Source organism: Taudactylus pleione, unplaced genomic scaffold (assembly GCF_031769625.1).
Source record: "Taudactylus pleione unplaced genomic scaffold, aTauple2 ptg000041l, whole genome shotgun sequence".
Lineage (NCBI taxonomy): Eukaryota > Metazoa > Chordata > Amphibia > Anura > Myobatrachidae > Taudactylus > Taudactylus pleione.
Window position 1 is genome coordinate 37,427,546 of NW_028284443.1, and position 18,212 is coordinate 37,445,757.

General features: G+C 44.6%; 1 protein-coding gene across 1 annotated transcript in view; it reads right to left on the reverse strand.

Moving 5' to 3' along the window:
* The window catches only part of CLYBL (citramalyl-CoA lyase), a 576,496-nt gene extending 566,114 nt beyond the window's left edge, over positions 1 to 10,382 (reverse strand). The window contains exon 1 of the mRNA XM_088456621.1: positions 10,002 to 10,382. Within this exon, the coding sequence (XP_088312747.1) occupies positions 10,002 to 10,051 (50 nt within the window). The 5' untranslated portion in view covers positions 10,052 to 10,382. The remainder of the gene's footprint in view (positions 1 to 10,001) is intronic.
* Positions 10,383 to 18,212: the final 7,830 nt, after the last annotated feature.

An 18,212-nucleotide genomic window follows, 5' to 3' on the forward strand; every position in this document is an offset into this window, starting at 1 on the left:
TACGACCCATATGCATGCGCAGATGTGCGAACATCGCTCAGAGTGAACGAGCGGCTGCTCACGAGCGGCTCTGAATCAGGCCCTATGTCTCTTAATCTACTCTCCCACTACCAAAAAAACTGAAGTATCTGGGGGGGGGGGGGGGTAATTAATACAAGAGGTGAGTGTATTCTAGACTGTTTATAAAATGAAAATCATTCAAAGACGTACACTGGCTCTCTATGAATGTAGATGTACCAGCCAAGAAGAGACTTCTCACACTTTTAACTGGTAGACTTTGGCAGTTTAGGGGTCTATGGGGGGTCAGTCAGACCCGTTCGCGAGCAAAGGACGCTCGCAAACGGGTCGATGTTCCCCCACTGCGCATGCGCACGACGGAGGGAGCTCCGTCGTGCGCATGCGCGAGACCCGGACTGCGACAGCCAAGCTGTCGCTCCAGGTCTCGCACCAAAGGGGGCGTGCTGTCGATGTTGATTGACAGCACGCCCCCTTTGATGGGCGTGCTTGCCAGACGGAGGCGTTCCCATGGGAACGCCTACCGTCTGGAGCCGGCCCCACTGACATCACTAGTGATGTCAGTGGGAGTGCTTTTGGCTCTGATAGAGCCAAAATCACTCCTGGGCTTGCGGCAGCGAGACCCTACCGCAGGGTCTCAGTCGCAAGCCCGATGGTCAAGACTATCGCGACCATCATCATTGATGATCGCATATGCTGTGGGTGGTCACCCACAGCTATGCGAGCGTCCAAGAGGACGCTCCATTTTCAGGGAGGAGGGCCCTGATTCAGAGCGAGCGCTCTGGTCAGAGCGTTCAGCTCTGAATCAGGCCCTATGTACTAAGCCTTGCAGAGAGATAAAGTACCAACTAATCAGCTCCTGTCATTTTTCAAACACAGCCTGTAGAGTGTCAGTTATGAGCTGATTGGTTGGTACTTTATCTCAATCCACTTTCTCTCTCTCCAAGGCTTAAAGGGCCTATCCATCAGCAGATAGACTGAACGATATATCGTTCAGTTGTTCAATTTATCTGCTATGGATAGGCCCTGAACGATGACAGATGCGCACTCCCGCGGCCGATAAATTGAATCTTTCATCTCTCCAACATGTTGGTCAATTATTGCATATAGCTGTACGATTTTAGAAATATCTGGCAGTTTATATGCAGTAAACGACGAAAGATATTAGCAGGAGCTACAGAGCGCTGCAGAGAAGAAAATCCACTCCCTGAATGATGTCATGTGATATCGTTCATCGTTTGCCAAAATCTGTCATGTACATGACAGATATCGTTCAGCACACAAACCGAATTTTCAAGGGATATCTTTTGTCTTTCATTGCTCAGAAAAACATCTGCTAATGGATAGGCCCCTATAGTACATAGACCCCTTTGTTTTTTAAAATACTGTTTAGACTACATTGACTCAAAACAGAAGAAGGAGGGCAAGGGCTTTGTTGGGTGAAAAAATTGCAGTTGGTGCTTGTATTAATGCTAGATATACACCTGAACAATTTTAATCACAAATCGACCCACCAAGATGTTAAAAGTGATTAAACAATCTTGAGAACATCAGATTTCTAGCATACACAGAGCCTGATTCACTACCGATCGCAAATGCGATTGCAATAGCGATAACGCACACAGTTCAACTTCGATAGTATGCTAATCCCTTGCGATCACTATCCCGCAGCAGCACTACATAAGGACACCCACTTTACCTTACACACATCCGTAATGTTTAGCAAGACTGCAAAATCATTGGTACAATCGAGAACCATTGCAGCCACACGCACACTTGCGCAAGCTCTAATCTTACTCAGAAATTGCTAACTTCAGCGCACGCTATGTGTCAGGCTGCGTTGGGAATTACAGGGGATAATTTATGCACGCCTATGCATTGGCGTTCAAACACACAGGCAGGCCTGCGTTACCCCGACCATCCACCCCCCCCCCATCACCACCCACATACGGCACTTTGTGTCAATCACTCTGTAATCTGTCTGCGATCGCAGTGGCTGGTTCGCACACTGCGATGCATATGTATGCAACAATCGTCCGATTGCGTGCGTATTAGCAACTGCGATCCAAGCTGAATCAGACCCACAGTGATTTATCGTTCCACTCTGAATGAATATCTGCCCTAAAGGTGACATTTTTAAATTAACTAAATGTAGAAACATTTTGCAGCTGATAAGAAATTCATGTACACAACAAAATGAGCACAATATTGGCTCATAGTTTTGGAGAAATGTCATGCAGCAAATCTAGCACAAGTCTGATGGAAGAAAACAAATGTTTTTATGTAACTAACCAATAAAGTTTACAATGGGTAAAATGTTTCTCTCTACCCAAAACCCCCCAACAATTATGAGGTAGGTCATTTTCAGTCTGGTGACTGGTGAATAGAATAGCTCTACAAAACAAAGCTACTTTCTAAGTTTGTAAAGAGAAATGTAATCAGAGGATTGTTATATATACTTTTTAGTATTTTAGTAAAGTATCATACATATGCTGGGCATACACGGTCAGATAAAATGTCTGTCAGACCGACAGACATTTTATCTGGCCGGCTGCCAGCCGCAGATGTCCGCGGCAATACACTGTGAGAGAAATCTCAGTGTATAGCCCGACATCCGCGCTCCGCCCCCGGGGGAGGAGACATTTCCCTGTTCCTTCCATAGGAAGGAACACAGGAAATGTCTGTCTGTCGGCCGCGCTGGGCATACACTGCCCGATGCGGCCGACAGTTACCGGGTAAATATCGCATCGGACGGGCATGCTGGACAATCCAGCATGCCCGACCGAGCAATATTTAACCCTCGGTCGCCCCCCCACGCTACAATTATCGCGGCGATCCGCCGACATCGGGCGGATCGTCCCGATAATTGCAGCGTGTATGGCCAGCAATACATATATATATATATTCCTGACGAAAACGTTGTTTTGACATTGAAACGTTGACACTGCTGGGAGTCGTTTCAGTGTTTTTCAAAGCCCAGCGTGCCGCATTCTTCTGTATGTATTTACTTGCTGCAAGGCTTAATTTACGATGAGGGCAAAGGGGTGAAGTAACTACATTCTAAAAGTGTAAAAGTGAGTGCCGGCCTTTATATACACACACATACATTCATACACACACACACACTGGATTGGGTATGATTTACCACCAGCCGCATGGCCCGACAGGTGGAAATCCCGAAGGTAAGTATAAACTAACCTATTCTCCCCCCTAACCCTCCCTTAGGGGTGCCTAACCCTAACCTCGCCCCCAAGTTCCTAAGCCTAACCCCCCTTTCCCCGCCATCTAAACCTAAAGTCCCCCTGGTGGTTGCCTAACCCGAGCCTAACCTCCCGGGGGTACCTAACCCTAAGTACCTAACCGTGAGCCCTAAACCTAACCCTCCCCTCCCGCGGCTGTCCGATTGGATGCCGGGCTCCCGGTGTAGATAAAATGACCGGCGGTCGGCATTGCGTCTGCCGGCTTCCCGACTGTTTCCCCACACACTAATATATCTATACACATATATACACATACAGTAATGAATACTTGAGGGTGTTATAAGCAAACAAATTGGACAATACTTAAAAATCAACCAGTAACTAAATTTGAATAGTTCATATACTGATGGCAGTGATAGGTGATGAAATTCTAGACAAATGTACCAACGTTTTCTTCAAGGCTCAAATCAAATCAAGAAGTGTCCCATATGATAAGTAGTGTCCTGAAATTATGCCCTCTAACAACAAAAAAAAAATCACCCGAAACAAAATTGCCAATTGTCCTCTTGTTAGTAGATATCACAATATTTATTCTTAATAAAATGGTATAAACAAATGTAAAATAGCTTACATCATATAAAAACAGTGTCAAATAGCCAACGCCTTTGTGGGAAAGACGTTGCTTCCACCAACACCCGTGAGGGTGTGAGCTCAATGGTGGGAACCTCACAGATGGCAGATAGATAAGGTACCAATAACCCTATGCATTTTGTCCCATAAGTGGGACTTCTTCAGGAGTACAATCAAAAACAAATGTATGCCAACTGAAAGAAATACTCCACAGGATGTCACACAGAAAATTAATCCAGTTGTGGCTTCAAATCCATTCCAAAAGATGTGTGATCTAGGACAGAAGTAAATGACCTTCTGGCTGCAGTGATACCACTGCTGCCAGAAGGTCATTAGTTCCCTCTCCTGCAAGATTTCCTCCACAGGCTCAAAGTGGTTTACGCCATCTGGAGTTTAGTACATAGGGGTCAGACCGTAGTACCCATTGATAATGGGCACTGTGTCTACAGCGCTACAGCTTCTTTCTGCATAATTTTAGGAAAATGGCTTGATAAATACACATCTATAGCAGTTAATGAATGATTAGGGTGCTATATTTAAAATATATATATATATATATATATATATACATACACGCAGGGATCCCGCTGGAGCAGGCAACCCACACTGCACCTTACTACATAAGCCACACAATATGGAAATTATATTGCCATTAAGAAAAAATATAGGCTGTACATTTTTTGGTCATGTTTGGACATTTAAAACGATTTACAGTTCACAAATTAACCTGACTATATGCATTTTCATTAATAAATTGTGTCTACTGAATAAAATATTTTTAAAAGCACACATTGAGGGGCGAGTATATATAATGGGTGCAGGATGTGTGTGCCCACACCGCACACCAAGCACCCATATAGTCTTATACTTACCTGTCCATGGTCTCCAGAGTGCTGCTCTACAGCACCGGGACAGTGCTACAGAACAGCCAACAATCACTGGGAAAATGGCAGCAGCGATTTTTCTAGTGACTAACGCATATGCAGTACTGCTGGCCCCAGTGAAAATGGCACGTAGGAGGATTTGCATGAACCATAGATTTGTTTCAGCAATATTTTGTTCTTAAGAATCTTGTGGTAAAGCTGCACACAGCATAGTTGTACAAAGTGAGTATTCTCTATTAGACTGACTCCTACTGTATCAGTCTCTAATCTATTTCTCTCATCTGTTCATAGGGAGATCATGAATGAGAATACACGTTCCACTGAAGAGCGAGTTGCTGGAAGTGAGAATAGAAATGCCACCACAGATGAAAAAGGGAAGCAGTTGGGAAGCCGACAGACGGAATCCCGTCCGCCGTCTTCCCGACTGTCTAATCCCGGCAAGGGTTAAATGACAGGCGTCGAAATCCCGACACCTGTTATTTTACCTACGCCGGGAGCCTGACACCCGGCTTACCGATCGAAGGTAAGCCGGGCACTGGGCGCGGGGGTTGGATTTAGGGCTCCCGGAGGGACTTAGGGTTAGGCACCCCCCCCGGGAGGTTAGGGTTAGGCAACCCCCCGGGGACTTAGGTTTAGGCGGCGGGAAAGGGGGGGTTAGGTTTAGGCACTTAGAGGGGGGATTAGCGTTAGGCACTTGGGGGGGGGTTAGGGTTAGGCTATGAAAACAAGAGTATTGCCTTTCCCCCCGTGGTTGACACCTCTAAAGTTGGTGTCCATACGTTCTGCATATAATGCTATCATTTTATCTATCAGCCTGCATTTCTTCAGAACTCCAGTAATCGAAGAAATTCCGGCCGGATCCAGTAAGCCTTGTTCATTTACCGCACGTGGAAAAGTGTACACATAGTAGCCTTGGATTTTTATGTCCAGGGCTATTCAATTAGAATACCTTCTCCTTGCACAGTAAATCTGCAACTAACACGCATTAACCCAAAGAATCCATGATAAGTACCCAGAGCTATAAGTTAACATGTTCACAGCAGCCACGAATAGGGCAAAAAGACGCTACATAACGTTCGAGCCCCAGGAGGAGGTAAACAGAAATCCGTGTTGAGTGGCTTCCGCGGGCTGTAATTGAATAGCCCTGGGCACTGCATGGCAACTAATTACCTCTTTGAGGCTAATTGAATTCAGCAATCAGGTCAGAAGTTTCTCCCTGATTAGTGAAGTGTGTAATTTTCACCATGATACCTTCACCTGGCACAAAGTAGCAAACAAGGACAGGAACTAACTTTATGGCTTTATGATATGAACTATCATAACAAATACAAATCGCGCATCTTCCAGTTCACAAACAACTACTTGCATCACGTACTGTGCCAGTATATTGACAATTTCTCTGGATTTTTGCCTTGCACATGGAAATTTCTTTTTCCAATGCACTCCCTTACAATTTCTTATGTACAGTTCATTGAATTGAAACTATGGTTATGCTTTACCACGACTAATTATCCGCCAGCCGCGGTCCAGGACACTGGTCAGTGTAGTGCAGACCGCACAGTAACAAACACGACGGGTAGTACACTCGTATAAAAGTACATACAACCTGCTCCTTCCCTGCAGCGCTGCAGTAGCCGATGGCTGGAGTTCTCTCCAGAACTCCAGCTTCCGGCTTTCCCCACGGCCCGGGCACTATGGGAGAGATGTCATGTTCCGAGGAGCAGCCATGCGGACAGGACGGCGGCGGATGCAGGAGCAGGGTTTAAGGTTTTTTTTTTTTTTTTTCGTGTGTGTATGTAAAAAGCGGCACTACAGGGGCATTAATATAAGGGCACTATATGGGCACTACTACAGGTGCACTGCTGAAGGGGACATTACTACGGGGGAATTACCAGGTGGGCTGCCAAATTACTGTCTTGCCCCGGGTGACAAAAATCCTAGTTTTGGCCCTGCTGGGAGAGACCTTGCCATTGCAGTATAACTACCTTGTGTCTTGTTGCTGTGCTCAGTCTTACCATAGTGTATGGCCTGTGACAAGAAACGGTCTTTCACAACATCACCTTTGTAGCAGTTTGGCTGTATCTTACCCAGTTTTAAGCTTCCTACACAGCTGTTTCTGTTTCAATGACTGTGTTTCAACCTACATATGAAAATTATGATCATTATCACCTATTTGGTATGATTGGTTAATCATACACCTGACTATAATCCTACAAAATCCCTGACTTTGTACAAGTGTACCTAGAAGAATTGATGCTGTTTTGAAGGCAAAAGGTGGTCACATAAAATATTGATTTGATTTTGATTTGTCTTCTGTTCATTCACTTTGCATTTTGTTACTTGATAAACAAACTATTAACACTTCTCTTTTTGAAAGCCTTCTTACTTTGCAGCATTTTTTACACATTTGCCTAAACTTTTACACAGTACTGTATATAATTATAATATCAGACAACTCTGTCTGTTTAGTGCCTGTGTCACTGTCACAGGCAGCCTGGTTCACACGCAGGGCCTGATTCAGACCCGCTCGCGAGCGCTGAGCGCTCACAAGCGGGTCGATGGTGCCCAAGAGCGCATGCGCACGACAGAGGCACCTCCGTCGTGCGCATGCGCGAGACCCGAATAAACGACAGCCAAGCCGTCGTTATGGGTCTCACACCAAAGAGGGCATGCTGTCGATGGTGATTGACAGCACCCCCCCTTTGGAGGGCATGCCGGGTGCGTGGCTGCCCAAACGGAGGCGTTCCCATGGGAACGCCTACCGTCTGGGTCTGGCCCCACTGACATCACTAGTGATGTCAGTGGGAGTGCTTTTGGCTCTGATAAGAGCCAAAAGCACTCCTGGGCTTGCGGAAGCGAGACCCTACCGCAGGGTCTCGTCGCAAGCCCGGTGGTCTTGACCATCGCGACCATCATTTTGGCCGCTCGCTATAGCTGTGGGTGGTCACCCACAGCTATGCGAGCGGCCAGGAGGCCGCTCCAAAAAGGAGCAGGGACGGCCCTGATTCAGAGCGAGCGCTCTGTCAGAGCGTCCGGCTCTCAATCGCGGCCTCAGTTCCTCAGTGAGTCTCTTCTTTTTCTCAGACTGCTTAGTGAAAACAAGTTAGTACAGAACATACACAGTAATAAGGGTGAACAGACAAGAATGAATTAATGTAACAGGGTGGAGGCACAGGCACTGAAGTCTGTCAGTCAAACTGTGACTGCAGTGGCTGGTTCTGGGAAGGAGCAATTCTTCCAGACAAACGGCTAGCCACAGAATTGCCATGTGCTGCAGCTGGCGAGGTCGGACTGGCACCGGGGACAGGTGTATCCTGAGTGTCCTCTTCCCATCTACCGCCCTCACTATGACAGTGGCCACCCCTCACCACATAACCGAGACATTTTGGGAACCCAAAATCGATTTTTGGGGCACACACCCTGCATCCGGTACAACCCCAGTGAATCTGTGACATGTGGCATCCCTACTTAGGGCTGTATTCAATTGCCGTTGAAAAGCCGTTCCCGGTGAAAATTTTTCACTGATGACGTCATTTCTCCTGTCGGAAACTTTCCGCTGTATTCAATTGCAAAGACTTTTCACCGGTGCGAAAAGTCTGCGCCTTGTAACCAGCAGAAAAGATTTGCCGCGGAATGGAGGTGTAAAAAAGTGCAGAATTAGGGGTGCAAAGTTGCGGCAACACCCCGGCAGCCATGGTGCAGTCCCCCAAAGGTAAACTGCGTAAAAAAAAAAAAGTTACAAATTTACTTAAGATCACCCCCAAAAAGTACTTTCTTTTTGGGGCGAAAAAAAAAAAAGTTGGGGGACAAAGTTAAAAATTAGCTAAATAGACTCCAAGGGGTCCCTCAAGTATGCCCAAGCTGTTTTTTGGATTGCAGGTGTTTGCTGAAGGTGCGTTTTTTTCATATACCCCAAATTTGCTGGGACTAATTATTTTCTGCAAAAAAAACCTGCTAAATGGTATTCTTCACCATTTGTGCAAAGACGTAATATAGCACCAATTGAGAGCATTTAAGCACCCCAAATACCTTCAGCAGGGCTATTCGGGGGTATCCATAGTTATCGCCCATGTCAGTGTATCTTTTGGGTAGTGTCAGGATAATTTCCCCATTTCTGACAGGACTTTTTAACGATTTGAGTTTCGCCGGGACGCGTTCTCGCGTCCTTTGCAATTGAATAGGGTGAAAAACTGTGACGAGCGCGATACTTTTCCGGAGGCAAAACAAGCGATGCCGGTGAAATCTCCGGCATGCAAAAAGTCCGGGACTTTTCACCTGCAATTGAATATGGCCCTAAGTATCATAGACCTTCACAGAAATATGGTTACATACAGCAAGTAACTTTTAAATGATTTTCATATAGATTATAGATATGCATCTCCAGTCCTGGAATTTCAGAATAAGCTAAAACTACCTTGTATAATAAGCCAATATCACATTGTAATCTGTGAGTTTGTGAATTGCACATACAGGAGACTAACCAGAATAAAACAGACATATATTAGTAGTAGGGACACAAGAGGTGCAATAAAATTAATGGTATTTAGGAATACTGTCACTGATTTTAGGACATATCAACTCATACAAATATTTGCTTAAAACACACTTCAACCTGGACTTTAATAGTAACACTTTTTATATGGTACAGTGCAATTAATATTAATGTCTGCAAGAGCTTCTTGGATATATATCTATAGTTATATAGGTTGATATAGATATACAGAGACTTTAAAGGGCCATTGAGGAACACGGCTGTATTGCACGCATACACCAGAGGATCAGAGCAGAGGTGTAAGAATAAGGAGAACAGCGGGTTAATCACAGCGATGACAGGAGTGTTCCAACCAGTGACTGTATGATGCCTGCCATGGGGTGCTGTGACCGGCTCCGGCGTGATCCGGGTGTCAAAGGAACTGCCTGGAGCAACATATTGGCACTATTCCAAATCGGTATTTTACATTTGGTGCACGGTATTTCACCAAGGAAACTGACCAGTCTGAGCGAGAGCTACGTTATAGAATATAGAGGTAGACTCCAAGAGGAATATGTGTTACAGTGAACGCATACTAAAGTACAACTGCTAAACAAACACAAATACAAACCATTTGCAATGCAATAACACTGTAGAGATGCAGTGTGCCATACCCTGCCCTATAGCTGTCACACACACACTCTGTGACATGGCGGCTGGAGGCCGCACTACAGCATCTTGGTTACACACAGTCATCATCATGTGTCACTTCCGCTCCAACTAGTCATGGAAACTACTCACAGTAATGTCACCTTGCCGGGAGGGAGCAGCAGCCTCTGCAGCAACGCCATCTTCCGCCGTGTCAGTGTCCTGCTGCGGGGAGGGGTAGATACAGGTGGGTGGGGGCTGGATAGTTCCTTCCTTGTTGTTGAACTTTTTTCATTCAATACTGTTGTAGTTTCAGGTGAACGAGCTTAGGGATAGTTTGAGGAGTATTCTTAATGTGTGATCTATTTAGCATGGACTATATGCTGGGACTTATAGTTCCACAGCAGCAGTAGAGAAAGGCACCTAAAAATATTTTCCTTATCTAACATTCAAAGCTATCAGCTGACAGAGCATGCTGGTGTGTGTAGTTCCAACATCCTGTAGAGTTGCAGGTTGTCCTGGCCTGCATATACTACTGACTCCCATACAGTGCCCCTAATGGCAAAGAAGAGAAGGGGAGCAATACTTGGCTACTTTTTAGCCAATCTCCTGGGGCAGGGGTGGAAAATCAGAGGCAAAGAGCCAAAAAATATCTGTAGTCAAGTTAAAGAGCCAATAGAATGCGTGCTACGAAGGTGTGTGTGTAAAAATGGGGAATGGCCTAGTTGTCACAAGGCCATGCTTCATTTTTGTGCGCACGCCTTTGGTATGACATTTGCAAGAGCGTGACCTTATGCAGGACCCCATGTAGTTGTGCCCCATATGCAGTGTACCCTGTAGTGCCCAGCACTTACCTCATCAGGCCCACACTGTCAGGGCTCCCACCCCTGCTGTAGCGCTAACTGGATCTAACTTGATCCAGCAGGTGCGCAGGCTGCTCACATTGCGGGTGACGTCATGACTGCATCAATGGGAACGCTGGCCTCTGAAGCGATCAGAAGCTTCTTTAGTCACTGATCACTTCAGAGACCAGCGTTCACATTTCCAGTGGCTGTCTGCCGAGCCGCATCACAAAAACAAAAGAGCCGTGGGTTGGCCACTCCTGTCCTGGGAGATGCCGAAGGGGTATGCCTAGATGAAGTGTGCGGCCCATGGGGACGTGGCTATGTGAACCGCAGCTCCGACACTGTTTTGGTGCTCTTGGAACGTCCACTTCTCGGGGGCAGATCTGAGAGACTTGTCTACTTTCTTGGGAGTCCAAAAGAGTTTGCCAATAGCTAGGAGTCTCCCGGACATTCGGTTAGAGTAGGGAATAATAGAGTTGGGAAAGAAAGGAATACTTGTTCCCTGCAGCAGCGGAGCAGGGCTCCCTGCTGCACTGTCAGCCCCATCTCTGAACCTATGATGTCACATGAGGAGGCATTATCAGTACCTTTAGAAAGTGAAGACGAAGAGCTGTCTGAATGCTTTGGGCAGCTCTATACACTGCAGTGTGCATTAGTGATGGGAAATCTAGTTCATTTGGTGATTGGGTCATGATCTAGTTCACTGAAAAGATTAGTTCAAAAGATCAGTTCATTTAGGTCATTGCATCACTGGCTCCGATACACTGCTGATAGAAGTGATTGGAAACAGAACTAGTTATCACACATACAGTACAGCATTTCTACTAGATGAGTTTTGTTCAAATGATCAGTTATGTTTAATATGTCTGCTCTTTTAATATTTTAAAAAAGCAATCACTTATACAGCAAAGTAGTAGTAACTTGTTTAGCTCTGCAATGTTAATTATTTTCGAGAAAGACCCAAGTTAAGAATATTGTGACGTGTCACTTTTTCTTGCTTTGAAAAAGAAAAAACACAGTAATTGGAAAAAACCCATACCTTTACCCCATCTTATTTTTTAATTACACCCATTAATGTCTCTGAATGCAGGTCCAGGCTTCCACATAAACATAGTTTGCTATAAATCATAAGTATTCTAATTGCATTTCTGTTTTCCTCTTAAAAATATATAAAAAAAATATTTTTCAGTATTGAGGGAGATAATGGGTCTGATAGTGTAGGAGTTGTATATGCCAGCTTCTGTCATTTATCTAACATGGTCTATAAAATGACAGAAGCTCATTGCTATGGGCAACTTTTCTATTTGATCTCTCTTGTAGGTTTGATACATCTCCCCCTATGTCTTGTGGAATAAACAAAACTGTCTTGAGCTGATGGGGAATGTATCATGTGACTTGTGAGCTACATGATCCACTCACTAGCCTAAATGAACTACTGACCTATATGCCAGGAGAATGACTCATGAGCTCTACAGAATCCTCACAGTGTGTGAGCACAGTAGTGCCACCTGTGGCAGTTTAGCAGTACTGACTCATGATGAATGTATGAGAGAGCTGATGGGGAATGTATCATGTGACTTACATGAGTCACTGACCTAATTGAACTAGTGAACTAGATGCCAGGAGAATGACTCATGAGTCATCATGACAATCTAGTTCAATCAGCTGCACATAGCCCTTACAAAGTGTGAGCATAGCAGTGCCACCTGTGGTTGTTTAGCAGTACATGCCTAATGCAGCTGCTGTGCTCTCTCTCACTGTGTCTAACTCCTCCCACTTGTTTTAGCTCCTGCTGAACTGATCTTTGCCAGAGCTGTGAACTAGTTAATTTAGAACTGACTATTTGTGAATTACCCATCACTAGTGTGCATGCATGGAGTGTCCTGCAGTGTGTAGAGCTACAGGGTGTTTGCCTTGATAAACCTGCTGGCCAGATGCAAGGGCAGCAACATTACCGCTTGCACGCCCCTCTGTATGGCCTTGGTTTCCTGATCCAAAAGAAGGAGTGCTGCTAAAGAACATTCGATTATTTGATCTCTTATAACGCAAAAACCTCCACTCCCTGTGTCCTTTGTGCCAACATGGTATATTGTCATCACACCTGGCCATGGTATATTGTCATCACATGTTTCTCCATTTTTTGTATGTGTAAACTTAATTCAGCCTATATGGTGAAGCTGCGTATACTTCCTGCTTTTTGACATGTTTGAGCCCAAAATGTAAAACAATTACATTAAATGCAAAATACAGAAGTTACAAAGCGATGTATCAAAAGCTTAATTTCAATCTTACTTCATCCAAAGCGCAACGGTCACAGGCTCGCTACTTTTCACCTGTTACACTACTGTATAGAAGCCAATTGATGTACAGCATATTACATAAACCACTTCACATGTAAATCTCCCAGGATCGTGGTTTTAGAGATGTCTACATCTCTTGGTAGATGTTGAGCAAACAATCAGGGGTATTCAATATGGGTGCGATAACATCGTTTGTGCGTTAATATCGCAATTATGACGTCATTATCATTATTACTTTTACACCCTATTCAATTTCAAAGACTTATCGCAGTTTTGACAAGTCTTTGATAAAAAACGGTGATAACTTTTCCCCATTGAATAGGTGAATAGGTGAAAAAAAGTGCAGATTTGGAGTTTAGGGGTGCAGGCTTAAAAAAAAATAGCCTGCACCCCTGAGAATGACATTTAAAAAAGAACTGTGTCAAAAAAAAGTAAAAAAAAAAAATAGGGACACCCCAAAAAATAAATTAAAAAATTGGGGTGCAAAAAAAAATGGGAAAAAATTGTTAAACAATAGGGAAATAGGTTCAGGGCTATTCTGCAAGTATGCGGCAGATGTTTTCTAGAATAGAATTATAGTGGCAGGTGCACAAATGCAGAATTTTAAAAAAATTACTTTAGGGACATCAAAATATGCTAGTACCCATTTTCATGTACCCCAAATTTGATGGGACCACTTAAAAAAAATGAAAAAAATAACCTAAGTGCTCTTCTGCATCACTTATTCAATGTCGGGAAAAAAACACCTTCTGCGGCTATTTAAATCCCCGACTTTTAATTAAAGGCTAAAACGGGGGTACCCATAGTGTTCCCCCATGTTTTTGCAACTTTAGGGGGGTCTTACAATTATTTTAAGGAAAAATTCGTAACTTTACGCAAATCCAACTTTGGAGTTTCCCGTTTTTGATAATTTTATATTGAATATGGGGATAAGCGGGAGCGCGCACCATACCTTAACGCAGAAAAAAACTCCGATATGAAACGTTAACTTCGACAGTGAAGTTAACGTTTCATATTGAATACCCCTCAATGTGTTCAATTGAGCATACACTCTCACCCTCCATAATTTCTCCCAATTTGTAATAAAATATTTTTAATTTTCAATTACTGAAGTTGCTCATATTGAAATGTATGTGTTACAGAATAGATCATTTAACTGTGAATCAGAATTTCAAATAAATATTAAAATACATACAAATTTGTAAGCAAAATTAAGTATTGTACAGTTATTTTGCAGAATGTTCTTCACTGTGTTAAATTATAACATAAGCATCAATAAACCTAGTATATTGGATTTCTTTCTTTCAATAAAAACATTAAAAAACTAAGCAAAGATCTGGTAATATTATTTGAACAGAAGAAATCAATATACAATCCATCTGGACAGGGGCGTAGGGAGGGCGGCTCCTGTGGAGCGCGAGCTCTAGGCGCCGAAGGTGGCCGGAGGCGCCGCGCCTGCTGGCTGGCCGAAGACTAGGTGGCAGCTGACGACATCGCGCTGCTGTGCTCCGGGGCCGCCTGCGCGGCTGCACTTGACAGGCAGCAGCTAAACCCGGCAGGTCATTAGGTGGCAGGGCTGGATTAAGAGGGGGGGGATAATTTTGCTAATCTCCAGCCTCCGCCGCCCTGCGATGCTGCCGGCGGTGGAGGCTGGAGATTAGCAGAATCGGTCCCCTCCCCAGCCTGTGCAATGGCTGGCACCTGATCTGTCACTTTTTCTTGCTTCCTCCTTCGGCGGTCGGGCGGGGACAAAAAGAATCCGCGCTGCGTCTGTCTCATACCCCGAGAAGACAACGGGGAGCGGAACTCTGACAGCAAGGAACCTGGGACTCTGGGAGGACTGAGCTGGATGCAGCCCATCCCAGTCAGCAGAGGTAAGTGAGAAAAGGGGAATCATTAAAAGTATTTTATAATGGCTGGGGGTGAGGGGGGATCATTATATAAGGGCATGGTGGTGAGAGAGGATCATTAATTATATAAGGGCTGGGGGTGAGGGGGGATCATTAATTATATAAGGGCTGGGGGTGAGGGAGGATCATTAATTATATAAGGGCTGGGGGTGAGGGAGCATCATTAATTATATAAGGGCTGGGGGTGATGGGGGATCATTAATTATATAAGCGCTGGGGGTGAGGGAGGATCATTAATTATATAATGGGGGAAAATTAATTATATAAGGGCTGGGGGTGAGGGAGGATCATTAATTATATAAGGGCTGGGGGTGATGGGGGATCATTAATTATATAAGGGCTGGGGGTGATGGGGGATCATTAATTATATAAGGGCTGGGGGTGAGGGAGGATCATTAATTATATAATGGGTGAGGGGGATCATTCAATATATAAGGGCTAGAGGTGAGGGGGGATCATTAAATATGTAAGGGCTGGGGGTGTGGAGATGGATCTTTTAATATAAGGGATTGGAGTGAGAAGATCATTAAATATATAAGGGGTGATGGGATCCTTAAATATATTATATAAGGGTGGGAGTGATGAGTTGTTGGGAAGTGACCAAATCGTACAATATATATAAGATGAAGTTTATATGGAGTTGTGGGGGGAGGAGGGGTACACACAGTGGGCACAGACAGGAGATGGTGCTGATAAGAGGGCCCTCTGTCTTAAGTGCCCCGGGACCCCCCGGAGGCTTAATGCAGCCCTGTTAGGTGGGCAGGGTTTATAGGAATCAGGGATGTGTGTACAGGAGATGGGGGGGGGTCGATCGCCCCCTTATCATCCCGCCGGTGGGCAGCTGTCTAAGCTGACAGCCTGCCAGGAGACAGCATCAGGGGCACTTCCGTGTGCGTTGTGTGTGATGTCATGACAGAGGAGCCGAGGTGCGTCCCCCCCAAAAAAATAAAAATAAATAAAAAGAGCGAGGTGTGTTCTGGCAGTGTGGTGCCTGTTTGTTGCACAGTGCTCCCCTTTATATTTACGAATAGAATTTTAAGGTGCCTGCATGAGGAAGGAAGGGGAAGTCAGTGGCTGAGGGGTTTTATAGTGGATGCTGCTGGCCTGCTATAATCAGTAGGAGGGAGCACATATATTTAATACAGTCAGTGACTTAGGGGTTTTATAGGGCATAGTACTGGCCTGCTACAATCAGTATGGAGGGGGGAGTTTGCGACACTGATATATAATGGGGCTGGAGTGACAGGGGTTTGGAGTGGCAGGGGGTTGAAGGCTGGAGTTCCTGAGGGTTGAAGGCTGAAATGACGGGCTGTAGGCTGGAGTGACGGGGCTGATGGCTGGAGTGACTGGGAAGGAGGCTGGAAAGAAGGGGGCAGAAGGCTGTAGGGGACACAGGACAGGAATCTGGGTCTGGTTCAACCTCTGTTGTATGATGATGACATTGGTTATATTCCTACACAAACAGGCATCTTCCAGACCGTGTGATCTCCTACATGCATGAACAGTGCATACCCACTGAACATTGTCTGCCCAGGCAAGATACATTTCTTTAGAGGTTTCCAGTTGCAGAGACACCACCATATAGGTAAGGTCTATTTTTATTGAGTACACACAAAACTGGATTTTATTAGTGAAATTATTTTAGTGTGTTGGAATATATCTAGTCCTCCATGCCCTAGTTTGATAATGCCTCTAATCTTTATTTTTACTTCCCTTTACTTTAACCACATATAGACCCACCTCCTCCCTGGCACAATTGCGGGGGCACCATAGCAAGCACGTGCACCAGGCGCCCTGGCTACACCTCTGCATCTGGAAGCATCATAGATTCACACAATAGAGGGGAGATGCTGCACTGGTCCAATAATTTAAATAAACTAACAAATAGTGAATGTTTTTGTTTTCCATGAGTGAAATTCAATATTATTTATTAATTGTTGGTGGTGCTCCCTAGAGTCAGTGTCATAACAATAGGTTTGGCCTGGCCTAACTGTGGCTCTCCAGCTGTTGTGAAACAACTAGTTCAAAATTAACCTCCAACCAATCAGATGGGAAAGCATGCTGGGACTTTTAGTTTCACAACAGCTGGAGAGTCACAGCTTGGCCAGGCCTGCACTAGATCATAAGAAAGGCTCTTTTTGCATACTTGTAAAACCAAGATTACAAGTAGTATTAAATAGCACACAAAAAATATGGTAATTTGTAAGCGAGTCTCTATATTATATATAAGATGTTATAACATCTGCGGGCTATTATCGCTAATGGAGTTTAGGTGCCCAGTAATGTCATATAATAACCAATTGTATTGATACAGTAAAGTAACATTCTCAGGTCATAATGCCGGTCCGTGCACTATTAAACCTTTTGTTAAATTACAGTGTGCTCCAGAAAAGTTACCTTACCTATTCTGTGTAATATATGGTTCCAGCATTTTAGTGAAATGTTGCCTCTAATTTGGTTCTTATTAGATATACATATGTTGTCCCTATAAGATATTTTCAGAACCAGATAATAGAATCAGCCCTGGAGTGTAACATTAGACGGAAAATAATTACCTCTAAGGGCCGCATTCAATTACATGAAAAGTGCCGTTTGGAGAAACGTTTTTGCCACTTTGGACTTTTCGTCTGTTTTCAACTTATCTCCGTATTCAATTACAGGAGTTTTTGCCTAAGCAGAGTAAAAACAAGAGAAAAGTTCTCTCTATGTATAGGCAGGCGAATTGGAAGTGCAAAAAATTTTAAAATGTTGACATGTAATTTTTGGTGCAAAAATTTAAAAAGTGTTGGAAAATAGGTAAAAAGTAGGGGGCCTGGTACGTTGGGGGGCTATATGTATGGGACAGGTGTTTTTAAGATTGCACGACGCTGCAGCAGATGTGTTTTTTCAGGTTTTTTAAATCTTCATTTTAGAAACATTAAAATGCATTCGGTATGATTTACAGCCGGCCGCATGGCAGCGGCAGTCCGCCAGAGGAGGAAATCCCGATCGTCCTAAAGGGAAGTATAGCTAATCTAATTTTACCCCCTAACCCTCCTTCAGGGTGCCTAACCCTAATCCCCGCCGCCTAAACCTAAGCCCCCAGGGGTGCCTAACCCTAGCATGACCCTAACCTCCCTGGGGTTTGCCTATCCCCAATTCCCCCCCAGAAGCCCTAAACCTAAAAACCACCCCCACCGCGGCTGTCCACGCCCGGCATCCATTCGATCGGGATGCCGGGCGCCGGTCTCGGTAAAATGACAGGCGTCTAGATTTAGATGCCTGTCATATAACCCTCGCCGGGATTAAGTAGTCTGAAAGCCGGCGGTC